The sequence below is a fragment of the Hevea brasiliensis genome, unplaced genomic scaffold (genome assembly GCF_030052815.1).
Source record: "Hevea brasiliensis isolate MT/VB/25A 57/8 unplaced genomic scaffold, ASM3005281v1 Scaf144, whole genome shotgun sequence".
Lineage (NCBI taxonomy): Eukaryota > Viridiplantae > Streptophyta > Magnoliopsida > Malpighiales > Euphorbiaceae > Hevea > Hevea brasiliensis.
Window position 1 is genome coordinate 1 of NW_026614635.1, and position 18,249 is coordinate 18,249.

General features: G+C 30.2%; 1 protein-coding gene across 3 annotated transcripts; it reads left to right on the top strand.

Moving 5' to 3' along the window:
• Positions 1-10,601: 10,601 nt before the first annotated feature.
• Positions 10,602-13,359, top strand: LOC110631594 (wax ester synthase/diacylglycerol acyltransferase 8-like). Of its 3 annotated transcripts, none has more exons than XM_058141557.1 (7): positions 10,603-10,881; positions 11,056-11,631; positions 11,712-11,778; positions 11,857-11,969; positions 12,209-12,418; positions 12,801-12,874; positions 12,975-13,123. In XM_058141557.1, exons 1-6 carry the CDS (start codon positions 10,675-10,677, stop codon positions 12,837-12,839), a joined length of 1,212 nt encoding a protein of 403 aa, XP_057997540.1. In that variant the 5' UTR covers positions 10,603-10,674; the 3' UTR covers positions 12,840-12,874; positions 12,975-13,123. The 3 variants fall into 3 exon arrangements, with proteins under 3 accessions (XP_057997539.1, XP_057997540.1, XP_057997538.1); XM_058141555.1 differs by having other exon boundaries at positions 10,604-10,881; positions 12,752-12,874; positions 12,975-13,359; XM_058141556.1 differs by lacking the exon at positions 12,209-12,418 and having other exon boundaries at positions 10,602-10,881; positions 12,752-12,874; positions 12,975-13,359.
• Positions 13,360-18,249: the final 4,890 nt, after the last annotated feature.

The window sequence follows — 18,249 nt, forward strand, 5'->3', positions numbered from 1 at the left end:
GTTAGCTGCAATGTTATCGTCAATGCGACAATATCATGCAGATCAAGTTGATCCAGATCAAGAGGAGCATATTAGTATTTTCCACATAATTATATTTCTTAATATTTATTCCTTAAATGCTATAACAATGTAATGACAATAATAACATTTAATGTGAAATGGAATATTTTTATTGATTATAGAGCAACACTAATTATGAAACAACATTTAATGATAATGATTATTTCCAATGCAACATATTTCCAGTTATCAAAATCGAACCAGTTTAATCCAGTGGATTTAACTAGAAATCGAATCGGTTGATTTTAGATCAAATCAACGCCTTTACTTAAAAAAGAATAAAAGCATAAATTTGGTGAAGAGAGGAATTGAAAACACTCTCAATATATATAAAATTCTCTTAACATTTAACCTATATCATATTTTTGTTAATTATGTATTGTGACATACAATTTTAATATATCAAAATCTAAAATTTCAATTTAAAATTTTAGAATGCTTTTAATATTATTATATGTTAAAATTTAGTTCAAAATTATATTTAATAGTTTTATAAACTATTTATAAAATATGTTAAACATCTTTAATCAATTGCTCTATATATATATATATATATATATATATATATATATATATATATATATATATATATATATATATATATATATATACTTACTTACTTGGTGCATATTACAATTAAATATATATATACACTTACTTGGTGCATATTACAATTAAATGTGCTATGCATACTTTAACTCCATATAATTAGTATGTAGCACTATATATAATATATTCTAGACTTTCATCAATCAATTGCTCCTTATAATTCAATTAATTAGTATTTAAATCAATTATTAAACATATTGCAATTAATTTTTCTGTGCATACCTTATGTAATTAGTATATTACACAATAATATGTGCAATATGTACTAGATTTTTCATCAATTTGCTCCTTATAATAATTAATACTTAAATTAATTATGAAATGTATTATAATTAAACATGTTATGCATATCTTAGCTCCATATATTTTGTATATAGTATTATAATATATGCTACATCTTTCATCAATTACTTGTTATAAATTATTAGTACTTGTTGTGAAAAGCACACCCACACAAATTAAAGAATACAAAATTTTACGTGGTTCAGCGTAAGCTTACTCCGCCGAATAAATTCACTATCAAGGAAAATAATTACAACCACTAATTATTTTCCTCATCTTACAAGTCACTCAAACAAAACTTACAGAATTCGACCCACCTCTTCACTTCATGAGCTCTCTATAATATAGTATAATGGCTAACAACTATTTATATATATAGGCCATTAAAATTCAGTCCTTTTGTAATTCTAATTATTAAATTTTATAATTTAAATTCTATAAACTTCTTATTTGATCTAATCTCTTAATTCCAATTTAACATAGATTCTAACAATCTTCACCTCCAAGTCAAATTGAATTAATCTTCATAATTTCTGCAAAAGTTAATTTTCTCTTAGATACTTCCTTGCACTCTTGATTGTTGATATCGCCTATTGCCTCAACTTGCATTTTTTCAATCAATGTGCTTCCTTCCATTGGTAGATATTCTTTGCATCGATTTGCTCACCCTTTATGATCACAAAGGCGCCTAGGCTAACTCTAATGACTTCATCATGAATTGAACATCCATAACCCAAAGAATCTAACTCACCCAAGAAAATTAAGTTCTTTTCGATTTTAGGAACATACCTCACTTCATCAAACAATTTCACATGATCACCATATAACTTAATCTTCACTCTTCCAACACATTTGACCTCCATCTTGTTCCCATTGACTACCTTCACTTTTTCTCCTTTCTTTTCTTTAATCACATCAAACCACTCTTTCTTCGAGCAAATATAGAATGGGTAAATACAATTCATTAACTCCTCATCTTGTAATAAATCTTTTGCCTTTTTCTTATCATCGTTCACATTTAAACATTCACCGTCAATACCATTATCAATTACAATTGCAGCAATTCCTTCTTTTTTCTTTCTGCAAAGACTTTGGCCGTGGGTTCCAGTCCTTTAACTCGGCAGAGGCCCCGGAAGGCTATTAGAGTCCGCCAGGAGTTCGGATGCACTTGGGCTACCGAGACATGGTGGAATTTTAGGACAGCCTTGTAAAATTCATCCAAGGGAAAACGGAGCCCGGCCTTCAGTTGCTCTTCATACACCATGATGAGATCGCCCTCATCAAAGAAATGGTCGGCCCGATGATCGCCATGGCATTTGATCAGTTCAAAGGAGTCGATCCGCAGATTGTACTCCTGGCTTATAGATTGGAGATCGGTTTCTCTCAAGACTGAAGGCAACTCATCGATTGGCAAGTTGTCTCTTCTCAAAGATGCCCCTCGCCTCGGTCTGGCACCCGAACTAGTTACCGGGATGAGGGCTCTGCTGGCTTGACCACCCGATCTAATCACGTCACCCTCTTCCGAGGTCCACGAAACGTGGACAGAAGACGGACTCGCAGCTCTCTGACCCTCGGCGCCGCTCATTTTCAAAAGAAACCAAAGAAGTTTAACTAAGAAAAGATCAAAACCCTTACCGGAATGTGATCGGTGTCGGAAAAACTTGAAGAAACGAGAGAATTTTGGAATCGCTCGCAAAGTGCTGAAAATGACATAAGGGAGCAACTGACTGACCCTTCCCCTATTTATACCCGTCTGAGCATTCAATGCTCACAGTGTCCCAAGCGACGCATCGGTTAGCGGAATCCGCCCGCTTTCCTGACACGTCGCAGGAAGATTCCAGAAACACCATAAATAAAATAAAAGGAGATCGGCTGGCTCAGGTCGTCAGATTAAGGCCGATGTTCAGAGTCACAGATCGGCTAAGGATGATTTAGTTAGGAACCAGATCGGATACGCACATCAGAGATCGAAAAATAACCAATGCAATAATTAAATGATAACCGTCAAATAAAATTTCATTTCATTTCCAAAAGGTCAGATTACATCATTTGGGCGATCTCAAGAGATCGGATTACATCATTAAGAACCTTTAAAGGTCAGATTACATCATTTGGGCGATCTCTAAAGATCGGCACTACATCCTACCTAGTAAGGACCTATGTCAAAGCCTAGTCTTGTGGCTAAATCAAAAGATGTGTTTGATTAGAAAGCCAGCCATAGGCATTGGATAGATGTGCAGCTCAGATGGAGTGACTATGATTCTCATGATGGTGAGTGGAGTCATCGTCGATGTCATAGACCAGAACCGAGCTACAGTCGGGACGCCCGATGTGGTGAGGAGCTAAATGAACTTCAAAAGGCGGTCACTGATATTAAGAGGGAAATTAGCAGTCCTCTCACCCGAAATCTATTCACCGATTATATCGGTAGACCGACTCGAGATCGACACAATCGATATTTTCGATCTTGATCGGTAAATTTGTCCTATTCTCTCACTGTCATTAGATGTGATTATCATGATTCTCCGATCACCAGGACCATAAATTTTCAGTCGAGGAGCAAAGAGAACAGTCGAAAAAAGATCAAAAGCGGTCACCATGGCCAGATTTGTTATCGGAGAAACTAGAACAGGAGAAGTGAAAAATGGAAAGAGGAGAAATGAAATGTGGGAGAGATTCCCCGCTGAGGCATATATATAGGGGGCCTGAGCATTTATTACATATGGAAACCGAAGCCGATGCATCGGTAACCGAAGAATTAAATGCTTTGACTGAGGCAGCTCGGATAGAGGGGAAGGTTCTAGAATGGGAGAGATCGGGAGAGGGGCCCGATATGAGAGATCGGCAAAGGGTCATAATAGATCTGAAGAAATAAGAGATCGAAAAGCACGAAGAGGATGAGATAACTTCTAATAACTCTCTACATAATCAGAGCCGAGGTAGTTAAAGCGTTGCAGGCAGGATCAAATCTTCACCGCACGCCTCACAATCTCAAAGTAAGCATTAGTCCCGGAACCATCAGCCTTCAACGTAACAATATTTATGATCTCAAAAGTCAGTTTGATAACCTTGACCTCACACAGGTAAGTGTCTAGACTGTCACTTTTTCGAATGCTCTCGTTTTACGTTCTCTACTTTTATTCTCAAAATTCTTATTAAGTTCAGTTATACTAAAAATCTCCATGTGGATCCTTCAGGCCAATAATTACTCTCTTGAGTTTACTTTTTCTATTCTCCAGTTCACATTATTTATTTGTTCTTATTTTTTATTTCCTTCGAATATAGGTGTTCTGGTTACAAGTAGCTTCTAGGTAATTTAGCAAAGTGTTGGTAACAATATCCTAATGTGATAGTGTCTTTCGGAAATAAGTAAAATAATCAAAGAATGAATAGGGAATCAGGATAAAAGTCATGAGGTCGGGCTATTAAGCAAGTCTAGGAAATAGCATAACAGAGCAGGAACCAAAATAAGGTTGGACCTCATATTAGTAACCGAGAGAGATCAGATGTAGCTAGCCAAAGAGTTCGGACAAGGTAGTCATATACGAGATTAGTGAAAGACTCGGTCTTAAACCGAACACTTTAAGAGATTGGGGGAGAGTTCTTACCTGATCCTCATTCAAATAAAAAAACACGGAGATTGGAGGAGAGTTCTTATCCGAGATCCTTCATTAAAACCTTAAACCAAATACTTTAAGAGGTCGGGGGAGAGTTCTTACCCGATCCTCATTCAAACAAAAACGCGGAGATCGGAGGAGAGTTCTTATCCGAGATCCTTCATTAAAACTTCAAGCCGAATACTCTAAGAGGTTGGGAGAGAGTTCTTACCTGATCCTCATTCAAATAAAAACGCGGAGATCGGAGGAGAGTTCTTATCCGAGATCCTTCATCAAATTTTAAACCAAACACCCTAAGAGATCGGGGGAGAGTTCTTACCTGATTCTCGCTTAAATTAAAACAGGGAGATCGGAGGAGAGTTCTTATCCGAAATCTCCCACTCAAAACTCTTAATAAAATATATCTAGAGATCGGGAGAAGTTCCCTGTCCGAGCTCTCTTAACAAAATTCAAACTAAATGACATGACCCCAATACACAAGACAAATTCACTCAAACACTTATTCACTAAAGGGCCATCTCACGAACTTGTGTTCCTGGGCAACCCAAGATAAGTGAAATATCAAATATCCCTTTATTTTGCACAAAGGATTAACATTATCACTATCCCAATCCCCTAATTACCCCCCTTTTAATTTATAAAAGAGTATAACATTAAATCTGTTTACCTTCACTGAGGGACGAGGCAGGGTGCCTAACACCTTCCTCGCCCGTGTATGGACCCCGAACCTAGAATCTCTGTTTTCGAAGTGGTTTCTTTTAAATTTATTTTCACGAATGGTTTTCTTTAATTTTCCTCAAAATTAAAGTGGCAACTCCTCACTCTTTCCCACTTCAGTGAAGAGCTTTCGTCCAGGCGACCGCAAAATACCTTGCGACAAAGGGTATAATATTTATTATTTGAGTATAATTTTAATGTAAAACTTTGAAATTGTGAATCATATTCACAAACACAGTAAAATGTAATTAGATTACGCTTAAAGCTACACCACATGTAAATGTAATTGTATTGCTATTGCGTCTAATCCATTTCTTCACTTGTAATTCTTGTATATATCAACTGAGATATTTATCTCTCTCTTCATATATAGACTTTATGGTATAAAATTCAAATTAAATTCTATTTATTTAAAATATAATATATATAAAAATTTATAAATATTATTATAAAAATATATATTTTATATTTAATTAATTATTTATATAAACTGGTTTAAGTGACAGATATATAACATAAAAAAATCTGAACTCGACTCGAATACTCAGTATGATTGGTGATACTAATAGAAAATTAAATGAAAAAAGATGATGAAATTTAAATTTTAAGAAGTGAATAGCTTAAATGGGTTATAAGGTTAAGAAAATGGTTTAAATGGCTCACAGGTCATTTAAATGACTAATAAAATTAAAAGTGTAAAAGAAATTAAAAATTTAATACACTTTTAATTAAAATTATTTTTTAACCTGTTTAATCTGGCTCATTGTAAATATTAATAATCAAATAATCATTTGAAATGAATTAAGGTAATTTATAATCGATTTGACATTGAAAATAATAATCAGATTGGGTACCCTGATATTCGCCAATACTGCCGTCCTAGCTACTAGCTACTCTGGGTAGAATTCGATTCAAATCAAAAAGTCGAACTGAATCGAGTCAATTCAGTTTAATCAGTTCGATTTTAAAATTCAATCGGTTCAGTTCAGTTTTACATTATAAAAATTTCGGTTCGATTCGATTTTGAAGAGAAAAAGATCAATTAAATCGAACCGAACCGAATAGTAATTTATATATTCAAATTGAATTAAATCGAACCAAATTGATTTTTGAATTAATTTATTTTTATGAGAAATTTATGAATTATATTTAATTATATATATATTAATTGTTTAATTTCATTAATTAATAGGTATTAGGTTCAAACTAAAGTCAAAATTAGACCAAATAACTTGAAAATCAAATCTAAATTAAAAAATCAATAAAAAATCAAACCGATTGATTTAAACCGAACCAAATCAAAATAGAGCGATTCAGTTCAATTTTTTTCATCAATTTTAATTCAATTTGATTTTTAAAATTTAAAATTTAATTTTTATAATTTAATTTAATTCGATTCGGTTCGATTCAAATCGAATACCGACCCTAGTCCTAGCTACAAGTTAGAATGGCACAAAAGTCAAAGCACATTAAAATTGCAGAAAGCATGTTCGAAGAAATTCCGGGCATATCAAATGGCCTTTAGCGCACAAAAATCAATTTTTAAATTTAATTTTTGTTAACAAAATAAAATATATATAATTAAATAACATATATAATTATTTAAATTTTATATTTAAATAAAAAATATGTTATTAATAAAATAAAATTTGACCACATAATTATTTAAATTAAAAATATAAATAAGGATATTTTAATTATTTAATTTTTAATTAAATAAAATTTGATTGAAGTAACCATTTTGTTGACAATTAAAAGTAAAGGGACTGATCTTATTTTTATATATTTAAAAGGCTAATTTGTAATTTATTTTATAATTGAGGTTTAAAATTATATATTATAATTTTAAAAATTATTAAATTAAAATTAATTAATAATATTATATTATATTATATTATTATTTTAGTTTGGCCGTTAAAAAATGTGAATCACATCACTCCCCTGTTCTAGCTAATAATATCATGCACCTACTTTTTATCATCTCATCAAAAGAAATTATAAAATAAAACAACGATTTTATGATAAGCCAACAGAGTGTGAAGAAGTACATATAAATGGTTTTCATAAAATAATAATTTTTTAATAAGAAATTTAAAAAAAAAAATTAATTATTCAGCAATTTTTAATATTTGTTTATGTTTAATTGAGTTGCTGTAAACTATCTTATTGTAATGGCCACATAAAACACCTTGTTCAGTGGTGACCATACACACTACGTATTCTATATACAAACAAATTTTTTGATTGTAAGTATCCAAACACAATTCTATCGTCCTAAGAACACTATGGAAGGCCTTAGACCAATTCAGGTATCAAAGAAAGAGAGCGAGGATGGCCAACCCTTGAGTCCAATGGCTCGCATCTTTCATCAACCTTGCTCCGATGTCTACATCATCATCATCATCATGGGGTTTAACACCCCAATCAACCCTCTTGTTTTTAAAGCCAGTTTGCGCCATTCGTTACTTAAGCATCCTCGTTTCTCTAGTTAGCAGGTATACTATATATATTTTTCGCATATAATTAATATAAAAAATTCTTAAATATTTAATAATTATGGAAACTTTTTTTTTTTTTTTGGTTTCAAATCTGGGACCTAAGGAGTACGTAAATTTTGGGCTACATTGCTGATGTGCAGGTTGTGGAAAGTGGTGGGAAATACTTACTTATTTGCATCTTGAATGTAAAATAGGACGAATTTAGGTAAACATATATTTAATTTTATCAAGCATTAATTATAAATAGCTAATTAATTTATTATATCTATTAAAATTATAGTTATCAATCAAATCATACTTACTACTCTTTATTGAAATACTTACTTATTTACGTCTTGAATGTAAAATAGGACGAATTTAGGTAATAATATATTTAATTTTATCAAGCATTAATTATAAATAGCTAACTAATTTATTATATCTATTAAAATTATAGTTATCAATCAAATCATACTTACCACTTTTTATTGAAATACTTACTTATTTGCGTCTTGAATGTAAAATAAAATGAATTGAGGTAAAAATATATTTAATTTTATCAAACATTAATTATAAATAGTTAACTAATTTATTATATCTATTAAAATTATAATTATCAATCAAATCATACTTACCACTCTTTATTGAAATTTCTCTTAATTATCATAATTAATAATCATCAATTACTTTTCATTTAAAGCTTTGATCACATAAGAGTCCTTTTTATGGTACTTTATCATAAATTAAAATTATTTTTTTTATTAAATGGTTTTACTTGTATGCTGGTCACATCTTAAATTTGGATTTTAATACTAGTTATTATAAAATCACCTACACAAAATTAAAAAATACAATACTTTAAAATGATTCTGTGTAATGTAATTCATAATAAATATACCAATGAGAAAAATATAATAATAAACACTAATTATTTTTTTACAAATAAAAAAAAAGAGAGTAAGTTATACAGTCCCTTCACATAATGCGCCACATGCCCGTGTACTACACTGCACACAAATAATTTCAATAATTTAGGTGGCTTAATTGTAGGCTGGTCACCAACCCTCTTCAATTTTGCCCATAAGCATTCAATTCTCTAAATGGCCTTTTTCCTGATCTCTAACTTAATGGTCACACACGCTTCCTCTTCAATAATGCCCACTCAAGTTGGCAACATAATAAAATTGAAAATATAATTAAAGATATTTTAATTATTTAATTTATAATTAATAGTAAATTAGAACAAATTTGAATGAAATAACCATTTTGATGATGTAATTAAATTTGAGAAATTGACTTATTTCAAATTAAAAATAAAGAGAATGATCTGTTTTTGACATATCTTAAATTATCCATAACTTATTAGACTATAATTAAGGTTTAAACTTATAATTTCACAATATTATTAAATCAAAGTTTACAAATAAATTATATTGTATTATTTTTTAGTTGGACATTTTCATCCTTTTATTCAGTGGGCACTTAACACAATTTGTACCATACATAATCCTTCATTTGTATCCTATGTATACAAATTTTAATGGCAAGTCCAAACACAATTCTACCCTCCAAAGAACACTATGGAATCAAAGGAAGGTAGCAAGGACGGCCAACCCTTGAGTCCAATGGCTCGTATGTTTCATCAACCTTACTCCAATGTCGTCGTCGTCGTCGTCGTCGTCGTCATGATGATGGGGATTCACATCCCAATCAACCCTCTTGTTTTTAAAGACAGCATGCTCCAAGCATCCCCGTTTCTCTAATTTGCAGAGTTAAACTAGAACTTAACAGGTATACTATTAAATGAATATTATAAAATTAATAATAATAATAATAATAATAATATAAAAAAATTAATAATTCAAGTTAACATATTAATTTATTAAATTATTGAGATCATTAATTATTTAAATTATAAATGGATAAAATTAAAAGTTTTCAATTTTCTTTATAATAGTTATATATAGAATATTAATTTTTAATTATTTAAATTAATATAAATAATTTAAATAATAGAAAAAGTTTTATTTTATAAATAAAATGAAAGTAAAATATTAAAGATAAGCAGTAATTGATCGGTAATGCAACACTATTAAAGAACAACATTAATTTTAATATTAGAAAAGAAATAAAATAAGGTAACAAAAATAATTAATAAAAGTCAAGCGCATTAAAATTACAGATAAGCATATTAAAAGAAATTACATGCAAATTAAATGGCCTTTAGAGCACAAAAATCAAATTTTAAATTTAATTTTTGTTAACAAAATAAAAAATATATATAATTATATATTAAATAACATATAATTATTTAAATTTTATATTTAAATAAAAAATAATTTATTAATAAAAAAAAATTTGACCACCATAATTATTTTAAATTGAATATATAATTAAAGATATTTTAATTATTTAATTTATAATTAATAAAAATTAAATAAAATTTGATTGAAGTAATCAATTTGTTGACAATTAAAAGTAAAGGGACTGATCTTAATTTGTAATTTATTTTATAATTGAGATTCAAATTTATATATTATAATTTTAAAAATTATTAAATTAAAATTAATTTATAATATGATATTATTATTTTAGTTGACCGCTAAAAAATGTGAATCACGTTACTCCCCTGTGCTAGCTAATATCATCCACCTACTTTTTGAATATCTTATCAAAAGAAATTATAAAATAAATCAATTTCTTAATAATGAATTTAAAAAAATAATTATTCAGCAATTTTTAATATTTGTTTATGTTTAATTGAGTTGCTCTAAACTATTTTATAGGAATCATAGCTTCACCATATAAAACACCTTGTTAGGTGGTGACCATGCACACATCGTATTCTATATATATAAACAAATTTTTTTATTATAAGTATTCAAACACAATTCTATCCTCCTGAGAACACTATGGAAAGCCTTGGACCAATTCGGGTGTCAAAGAAAGATAGCGAGGACGGCCAACCCTTGAGTCCAATGGCTCGCTTCTTTCATCAACCTTACTGTGATGTCTACACCATCACCATCATGGGGTTTAACACCCCAATCAACCCTCTTGTTTTTAAAGCCAGTTTGCGCCATTCGTTACTTAAGCATCCTCGTTTCTCTTGTTTACCGGTATAATCTATATATTTTCTCACATATAATTAATATAAAAAAATTCTTAAATATTTGATAATTATGGAAACTCATTTTTTTTTCTTTTTTTGAATTCTGGGACCGGAGTATGTAAATTTTGGGCATTCTCTTTTTTTTAAGCATTCTCTTTTTTTTTTCTTTGTTGATGTGCAGGTTGTGGAAAAAGGTGGGGAAATGAGATGGGTCAAAACAGAGGTGAACTTGGATAACCATGTAAGAGTTCCAGTGCTTGATCCAAACATGGAGTCTCCTGATAAGTTTGTGGAAGATTACGCTTCCAATCTTAGCAAAACCACAATTACCAAGTCTATACCTTTGTGGGATGTTCATCTTCTCAACGTTAAAACCTCTGAAGCTGAATCTACTGTCATTTTTCGCATCCACCATTCCCTTGGCGATGGCATTTCCCTCATGTCTCTTTTACTTTCTTGCTCTCGCAAAGCATCTGATCCTGAGGCACTTCCAACCATCCCAACAATAAAAAGAAGGAATCCTAGTAACTCTGGAGGGTTAACGTCTTGGCAATTTTTGCTCAAGTTATGGTGGTTGGTGTTGCTGTGTTGGAATACTATTGTTGATGTACTGATACTTCTGGGGACAATTTTCTTCTTGGAGGATACTAAAACGCCTCTTAAAGGTACATTGCCCCTCGGACTTGCTCAAAGAAGGTTTGTTCATAGAACAATCATTTTGGATGACGTAAAGCTTGTGAAGAATGCCATGGGCACAGTAAGTCGCAAAACACAAAACTTTAACCACTTTGGCACACAGCAAACTCATTATTCTTTTGGTCATTTTTGTCTTTACAGACAATCAATGATGTGATGGTAGCAATCACACAAGCTGGTTTGTCTAGCTATCTTAACAGGAAGTATGGTAAGTATATATCTCCCTGCGTACAGGGATAGCAGTGGATTTTGATCACTAGGTGTATTATTAATTCCTGTATGGCAGGCGATGATAAGACATATAACAAAGGAGCAGAAGAGAATAATAACAATCTTCCCAACAACATTCGTCTTAGAGCAGCTCTTGCGGTGAACATTAGACCATCTGCAGGCATCCAAGTGAGTGTTGTTATAAGATCAAATGGATTTTTTTTTGTAGGCTCGATTTATTATAAATCAAAATATAATAAGTATAAAAAAGATTTATTTATTAAATATACGAATCACACATATTTATGTCTTAAATCTAAAATAAGGCAAATTTAGATAAAAATATATTTAATTTTATCAAGCATTAATTATAAATAGCTAACTAATTTATTATATCTATTAAAATTGTGAAATTAAATTGAAAACAGGCTTTTGATTATATGATGAGAAAGGACAGTAAAGCAAGGTGGGGTAGCCACGTCGGATGTGTTCTATTTCCCTTCACCATAGCATTACGTGAAGATCCATTAGATTATATACGTGTTGCTAAAGTTACTGGAGACAGAAAAAAATCTACTCTTGAAGCTAAATTCACTTATTCCGTGGTCAAGTTTTCTCCCAAATGTTTCACTAATAAGGTAAATTTGTCACTTAGAAATATTTTAATTTCTTTTTAACAAAAAATTGGTTCATATTAATATTTTGGTGGAATTTTTCATTGGAGTTAAATAATTTTCTTGAAATATAAAAAAATTACATAATCTAAATTTGACAAATTGAAATTATATATATATAAAATAACATTAAGTGGCAATTTTAATGATTATTATTACAATTTATATTAATTAATTAATCCATCTAAGAGTTAACACTGTACCTTGTTTTATAATTTTATTAGTTATTAATTGAGAAATTGATTTTAAAAAAACTATTTTGTTTTATTTTATTTGATTTTAATCGATTATGAACAGATATCGAGCTTTCCAAATCGAATCACTTTGTGGTTCTCAAATGTACCAGGTCCAGAAGAAGAAATATCTTACTTTGGCCATCCTGTAGCCTTCATAGCACTCACTGTTTATGGACAACCTAATGTAAGCACCATTATCTTCTTTTTTTAATTAAGAAAATCTAAGTTTGATCTTCATGATGAAAATTATTATTATTATTATTGTCGTCATCGTGGTGTTACAGGCATTAGTGATTCATGTAGTGAGTTATGCGAGCAAGATGAAAATCACCTTATCAGTCGACAAGAATATAATTCCAGATCCATATCAACTCTGCGATGATCTTCAAAATTCTCTTGACCTCATGAAGAATGCTGTCATAACTAACCAAAGGACAGATCCAAAATTATACACCACTGGTTAGTGGTAATGTTTTATAGCTAAATAATTAAATATGGAAGCAAAAAATTGTGTACCCTCTTGATCATCCACAATAATTTCCAGCAGCAAATTTCATTTTGCATTGGATGGGGAATCCAATGAAGAAGTTAAGGGCTGCAATGTTATTGTCAATATTCATTGCATTTGATTCACCAAATCCATCAGGAGTGGGTTTCATTTTCTTGATTTATCAACTAGTTGCTGCTTTTACTGCTTTCTCTGCAACATCTGTGTCTATTCCGCTTTCCTTAAGCATTCTGCTTCCTAGGTCAACATTTTTTGCTGCATTTCCACAGATGCATTAATTAAATTTGAATCCTTTGTTAGACCATAGAAAAAACGTGAATCCCCTCATTTTGATAAGAATGGTTTAGAGAAAATGGATTGATTTTCAAAGCTAACTTATAGAAAGATAATTACTTAAGTCTTTATATTTAGCGCTCTTACTTTATATTCAGTCAATGTAAAACAATAAATGGTGTACCTTTGACTAAATTAAAAAGACAAATTTAATTTGACTTATAAAAGTTAATTATGATTAGAAGTGTACATTATTTGGTTATAATTGAAAAATTAAATTAAATTAATAAAATTTAATTATTTTAATAACATAGCATTTAATTTTTATTTTGATTCGAATAATGATTTTTAAATTTTTGGTTATCTCTAATTTGATATCAATAATAACCAAACTAACAAAATATTTTATTATTTAATATATAAATTATAATTTTATTGATATCATATTATTAATAATTATTATTTTATTAAAAATATAGTATATTTATTATTTATATAAATAAAATATAATTATAAATATATTTTATAAACATTTTATTCATTAATAATATAAATTGTATTAAGGTAATTTTTTCAATGATAATCGACTAAATATTTCTAATTTTGATTATATTTAATTTTTCTTTATTTAAATTTATTGTTATTTTAAAATGATAAAGAAATTTTAATTAGGTGAAATTCATACTCTCTTAATCGTGTTACATATATATATATAGATGGAGTCTATTGCATTAAAGCCCAAATGGCAAAGTGCAGCCGATAAAAGGGCCTAAGGCCTGATTACAAAAAAAGCCCAACCCATAGCAAACTCCCTTAGAGCTATATATATATATATATATATTGAGAGTCTATTGCATTAAAGCCCAAATGGCAAAGTGCAGCCAATAAAAGGGCCTAAGGCCTGATTACAAATAAAACCCAATCCATAGCAAACTCCCTTAGAGCTTAGAACCCAATCCAGTCAAACTCTAAACTTGAAACCTAGGGACCCAAAACTTGAAGCCCCACCCTTTGTAATGCCACCACCAATGGGATTAGGGGTCGCTACGGTTCAGGAACCGCTGATTCAGATTCAATAAAATTATGAACCTGAACCAAACCATCATGGGACGGTTTGGAAGATGGTTCCTGAACCGCCGGTTCTGGTTCGAGCTCCGGTTTAAAATAGTTTAAAATACGGTTCAAAAAATGACAGTTCAAAACGGTTTGAATAACGGTTTAGAAGCGATTTTAGAGCGGTTTAAAAGCGACTTAAAGCAAAAAATTAGAGAAAAATTTTATTGATTTAAAATTTAAGTTATATTTGTAAAAATATTTTAATTTTTCTTAGAAATCTTTTAATCAAAATAAAATAAGAATAAAAAGAATAAAATTAACTTCTTTTTAAGAAAAAATTAATAAGCAAAGATTTGAACTTATTAAAAACTAGAGATGAAATTAATTTTAAAAAAAATTAGAAAAAGGTGCATGAACTTAATTTTGCCTATGTATCCCTTTAGGATTTAGAGGAATCAAAATTTTCAGTTATAAGTTGATAGAAGGCAGATTGAGGTGATTTGGTAATGTGAAGCATAGACATAAGAAAACTCTAGTTAGACATGTAGAGCACATTGGGTTAGAGAATAGAAAGAAAAGAATAGGTAGATCTAAACTAACTTAAAGAAGAATAGTATAACATGACCTAAAAGTATTACACATTTCCGAGGATTTAACCCAAAATCGTTTAGAGTGGAAAAAGAGAATCCATATAGCCAACCCTAATAAATTTTTGGGATAAAAGCTTAGTTGAATTGAGTTGAGTTGAGTATTACTTGTCCTTTTTTAAAAAATTATATGATAATTGATAATTAAAAAAATATAAAAGAAAAAAAATCAAAATAGAGGGTATTGAAAATTTTATTGAATATATAAAATAATAACAGAGTAATTGATATAGCATTAAAAATTTTAGTAAGCATATAAAATAATAAAGTAAGAGAATTATGAAAGTATTGAGAATTAAAAGGAGTGTAGAAAATAATTATTTAGAAAATTTGAGAGAAATTAAAAGAGTATTGAGAATTAAAGAGAGTGTAGAGAATAATTGTGTAGAGAATTAATTAATTAATTAATTATATATATATAAATGAATTAGGAGTAGAGTGAGGTATTTATTGAATTTTTTTGTATTTAAATCACTAGTTTGGTCTGGTTTAGAACTGTCTGTTCAATCCGATTCGGAACCGCCGGTTCACAGTTTCTAAAAAATATGAACCTGAACCAAACCTTAGAATGACAGTTTTGGTCCGGTTCGAAACCGGTTCCGGTTTTGATCGATTTCGGTCCGATTTTCACCGAATTGGGTTTCAATTTGAAACCGAACCGTGGCCACCCCTAAATGGGATCGATTAGAAGGGATGGCCGAAGACCAGAGGAAGAGTTTCTTCTGTCTAAGCCTTGCTAACTCTTGCATGACCTCCCAAGGACATGAAAGAAACCCATTAACTAAAGAAAGAGCATCTTTGCCAGCATAACCACCAAGCTCAAAACCAACCTCAACCAATGAGGGAGGATGGCAAAGGCCATGGCATTCTAGCCATGAAAAAATAGCAATAAACTTTTCAAATGCCAACTCTAGATCCTTGAGTTGCCTTCCTTGGAACCCACTCCTGTGTCAAATGTTTACTCTTGCCACTGGCACTGAACACAATTGGCATCAAGGAGAACAAAACCATGTCATACATGAATCATTCAACCAACAATCGTACTGCATGACAAATAAAAACCCTTTCTAATTACACATCCTGCAAGTCAAAACCAAGCTCAAAACTAATTACAGCATCACCCAATGATGAGTGGAAACCCATACCTTGGGGAGGAGAAAGAAGCCTTTCCCTGCCCAAAGGGCAAGGGACGGCTCAAACACAACCAAGGACAACTATGGTCAAATAATCCAAGAAGACAAAACTGAGAGAGAGAAACCTTCTCCCCTATCTATCTCTAGCTTAATCGTGATATCATCTTATTATAATAGAAAAATTAAGAAAAATATTTTCAAAGTATTATTTGTCTTATTATGTCAGCTTAACTTTAGGATTATGGATTTTGAATAATGGGTCATGGGTTGATACACTCATTTTATATATTTTAGAGTAATTTTGTATCCATTTTGTCCTTATAATTTAGTAATTTTATCCTTTTAGTCTTTATTTTAGTTAAATTGTTGGTTTTAGTTAATTTATATTTGACTTTTGGAAATTTGATATTTTTAATAGTTTTTAAAGTGATTTGAAGGTCAAGGATGCAATGGGAGGTGATTTAAAGTGGTTTAGAAGCTTAAAAATGGAAAGAAGTTGAAGAAATTGTATTTTGAGAAGTGGAATTACCAAAATTTGCTTGAGGTATGACATGGGATATGCTGAATCTAGCGTAGGGCATCTTGTAGAATATATAATTCAACACAGGGCATGTTGCAAGTCATGCATAGAAAGAAAGAAAAATTTTGTTGCCGAAATTCACATTAGACTTGGCTTACCCAGTGTCTTTGGGTAATACAGCTCTTGAAGGTCTTCTTTCGATCTAACATGGCAGCATATCAAAATACACTGAAATCGACACTAGTTATATTGATCGACACAAAAACAAGTTGAGCTGGAATTTTTTTTATACCACTACTTTTGCATCTATCCTTTGCTTTTCCCTTTTAACCTATTCTAGAGTAAACTTGTTGACATACATATATATGTGTATATCATTTTCTCATCTTATCAAAAAAGAAGTAAATAGGAAAAAGAGTAATAAAGAGAATAAAAAAATAGACTAAGGAGAAGAAATGATGGCATTTTTGCTAGAGAACTGCCGCTAAGTGATATTTAGCAGCAGTTTTTTAGAGTTTTGGACTCTCATTCACTTGGATTTTTCTACTTTTAGTCTATTTTTATGTTTCCTTTGTTAGTTTTATCATTATCTCTTATAAATACAACTATGAGTGAATAGTTTTCTTGAAATTTCAAAGTTGGAGGCAACATTTTGAATCTATTTATGGATTTGGTCTGGATTTTATCCATATTAATAATATATGTGAGTTTTGATTCAAATTTTGTATGCTTTATTGACATACCTAGTATTGGTATCTATTGGGTATTATTTTTAATCTTTGATTGAAAGATCGAGAGGTGAAAATTATTGATAGATAATCGAGATTTTGAACTTAATCACATAGTTTTAGAGATAAACTAGGGATTAAGAGGATTTATTGGTTGATAAAAAAGATTAATGGATTTCAGGTAAATCAAATATTATACGAGAGTAGGATTTGGTTTTTCTTAAAATACTCTTCAATTTGCTTGAGAGGGAGGTTAAAGGACCCTAGAATCAACTACCTTCAAATCATGTATTTTCTTAAAATTGGATGAACCAAGCCGAATCACATTTAGTTTAAAGCATAAACCCCAGCTTTGAAATTGCTTTTACCATTAATTAATATTTGTTCTAGCATATTTTCATTTCTAGCGTAGTTTAATTTTATTTTCTTTAATTTCATTTAGAATTACAGCATTTTATTTACCTTAATTCTCATATAAATATTCATTATTCTAAATAATCAAAATAATCATATATAGTTTGGTACTTAAACACAATTTTTCGTACGAATGATACTCATTCATTATTTTATTACTTGATACGACTCATACACTTATGGATGACACATATCATGGGTTAAGGAGCAGGGTTATGGGCCAAACTCTCCAATGATGTTTTTTATATAGACATAATTTAATTTAAAATTTAAATCAATA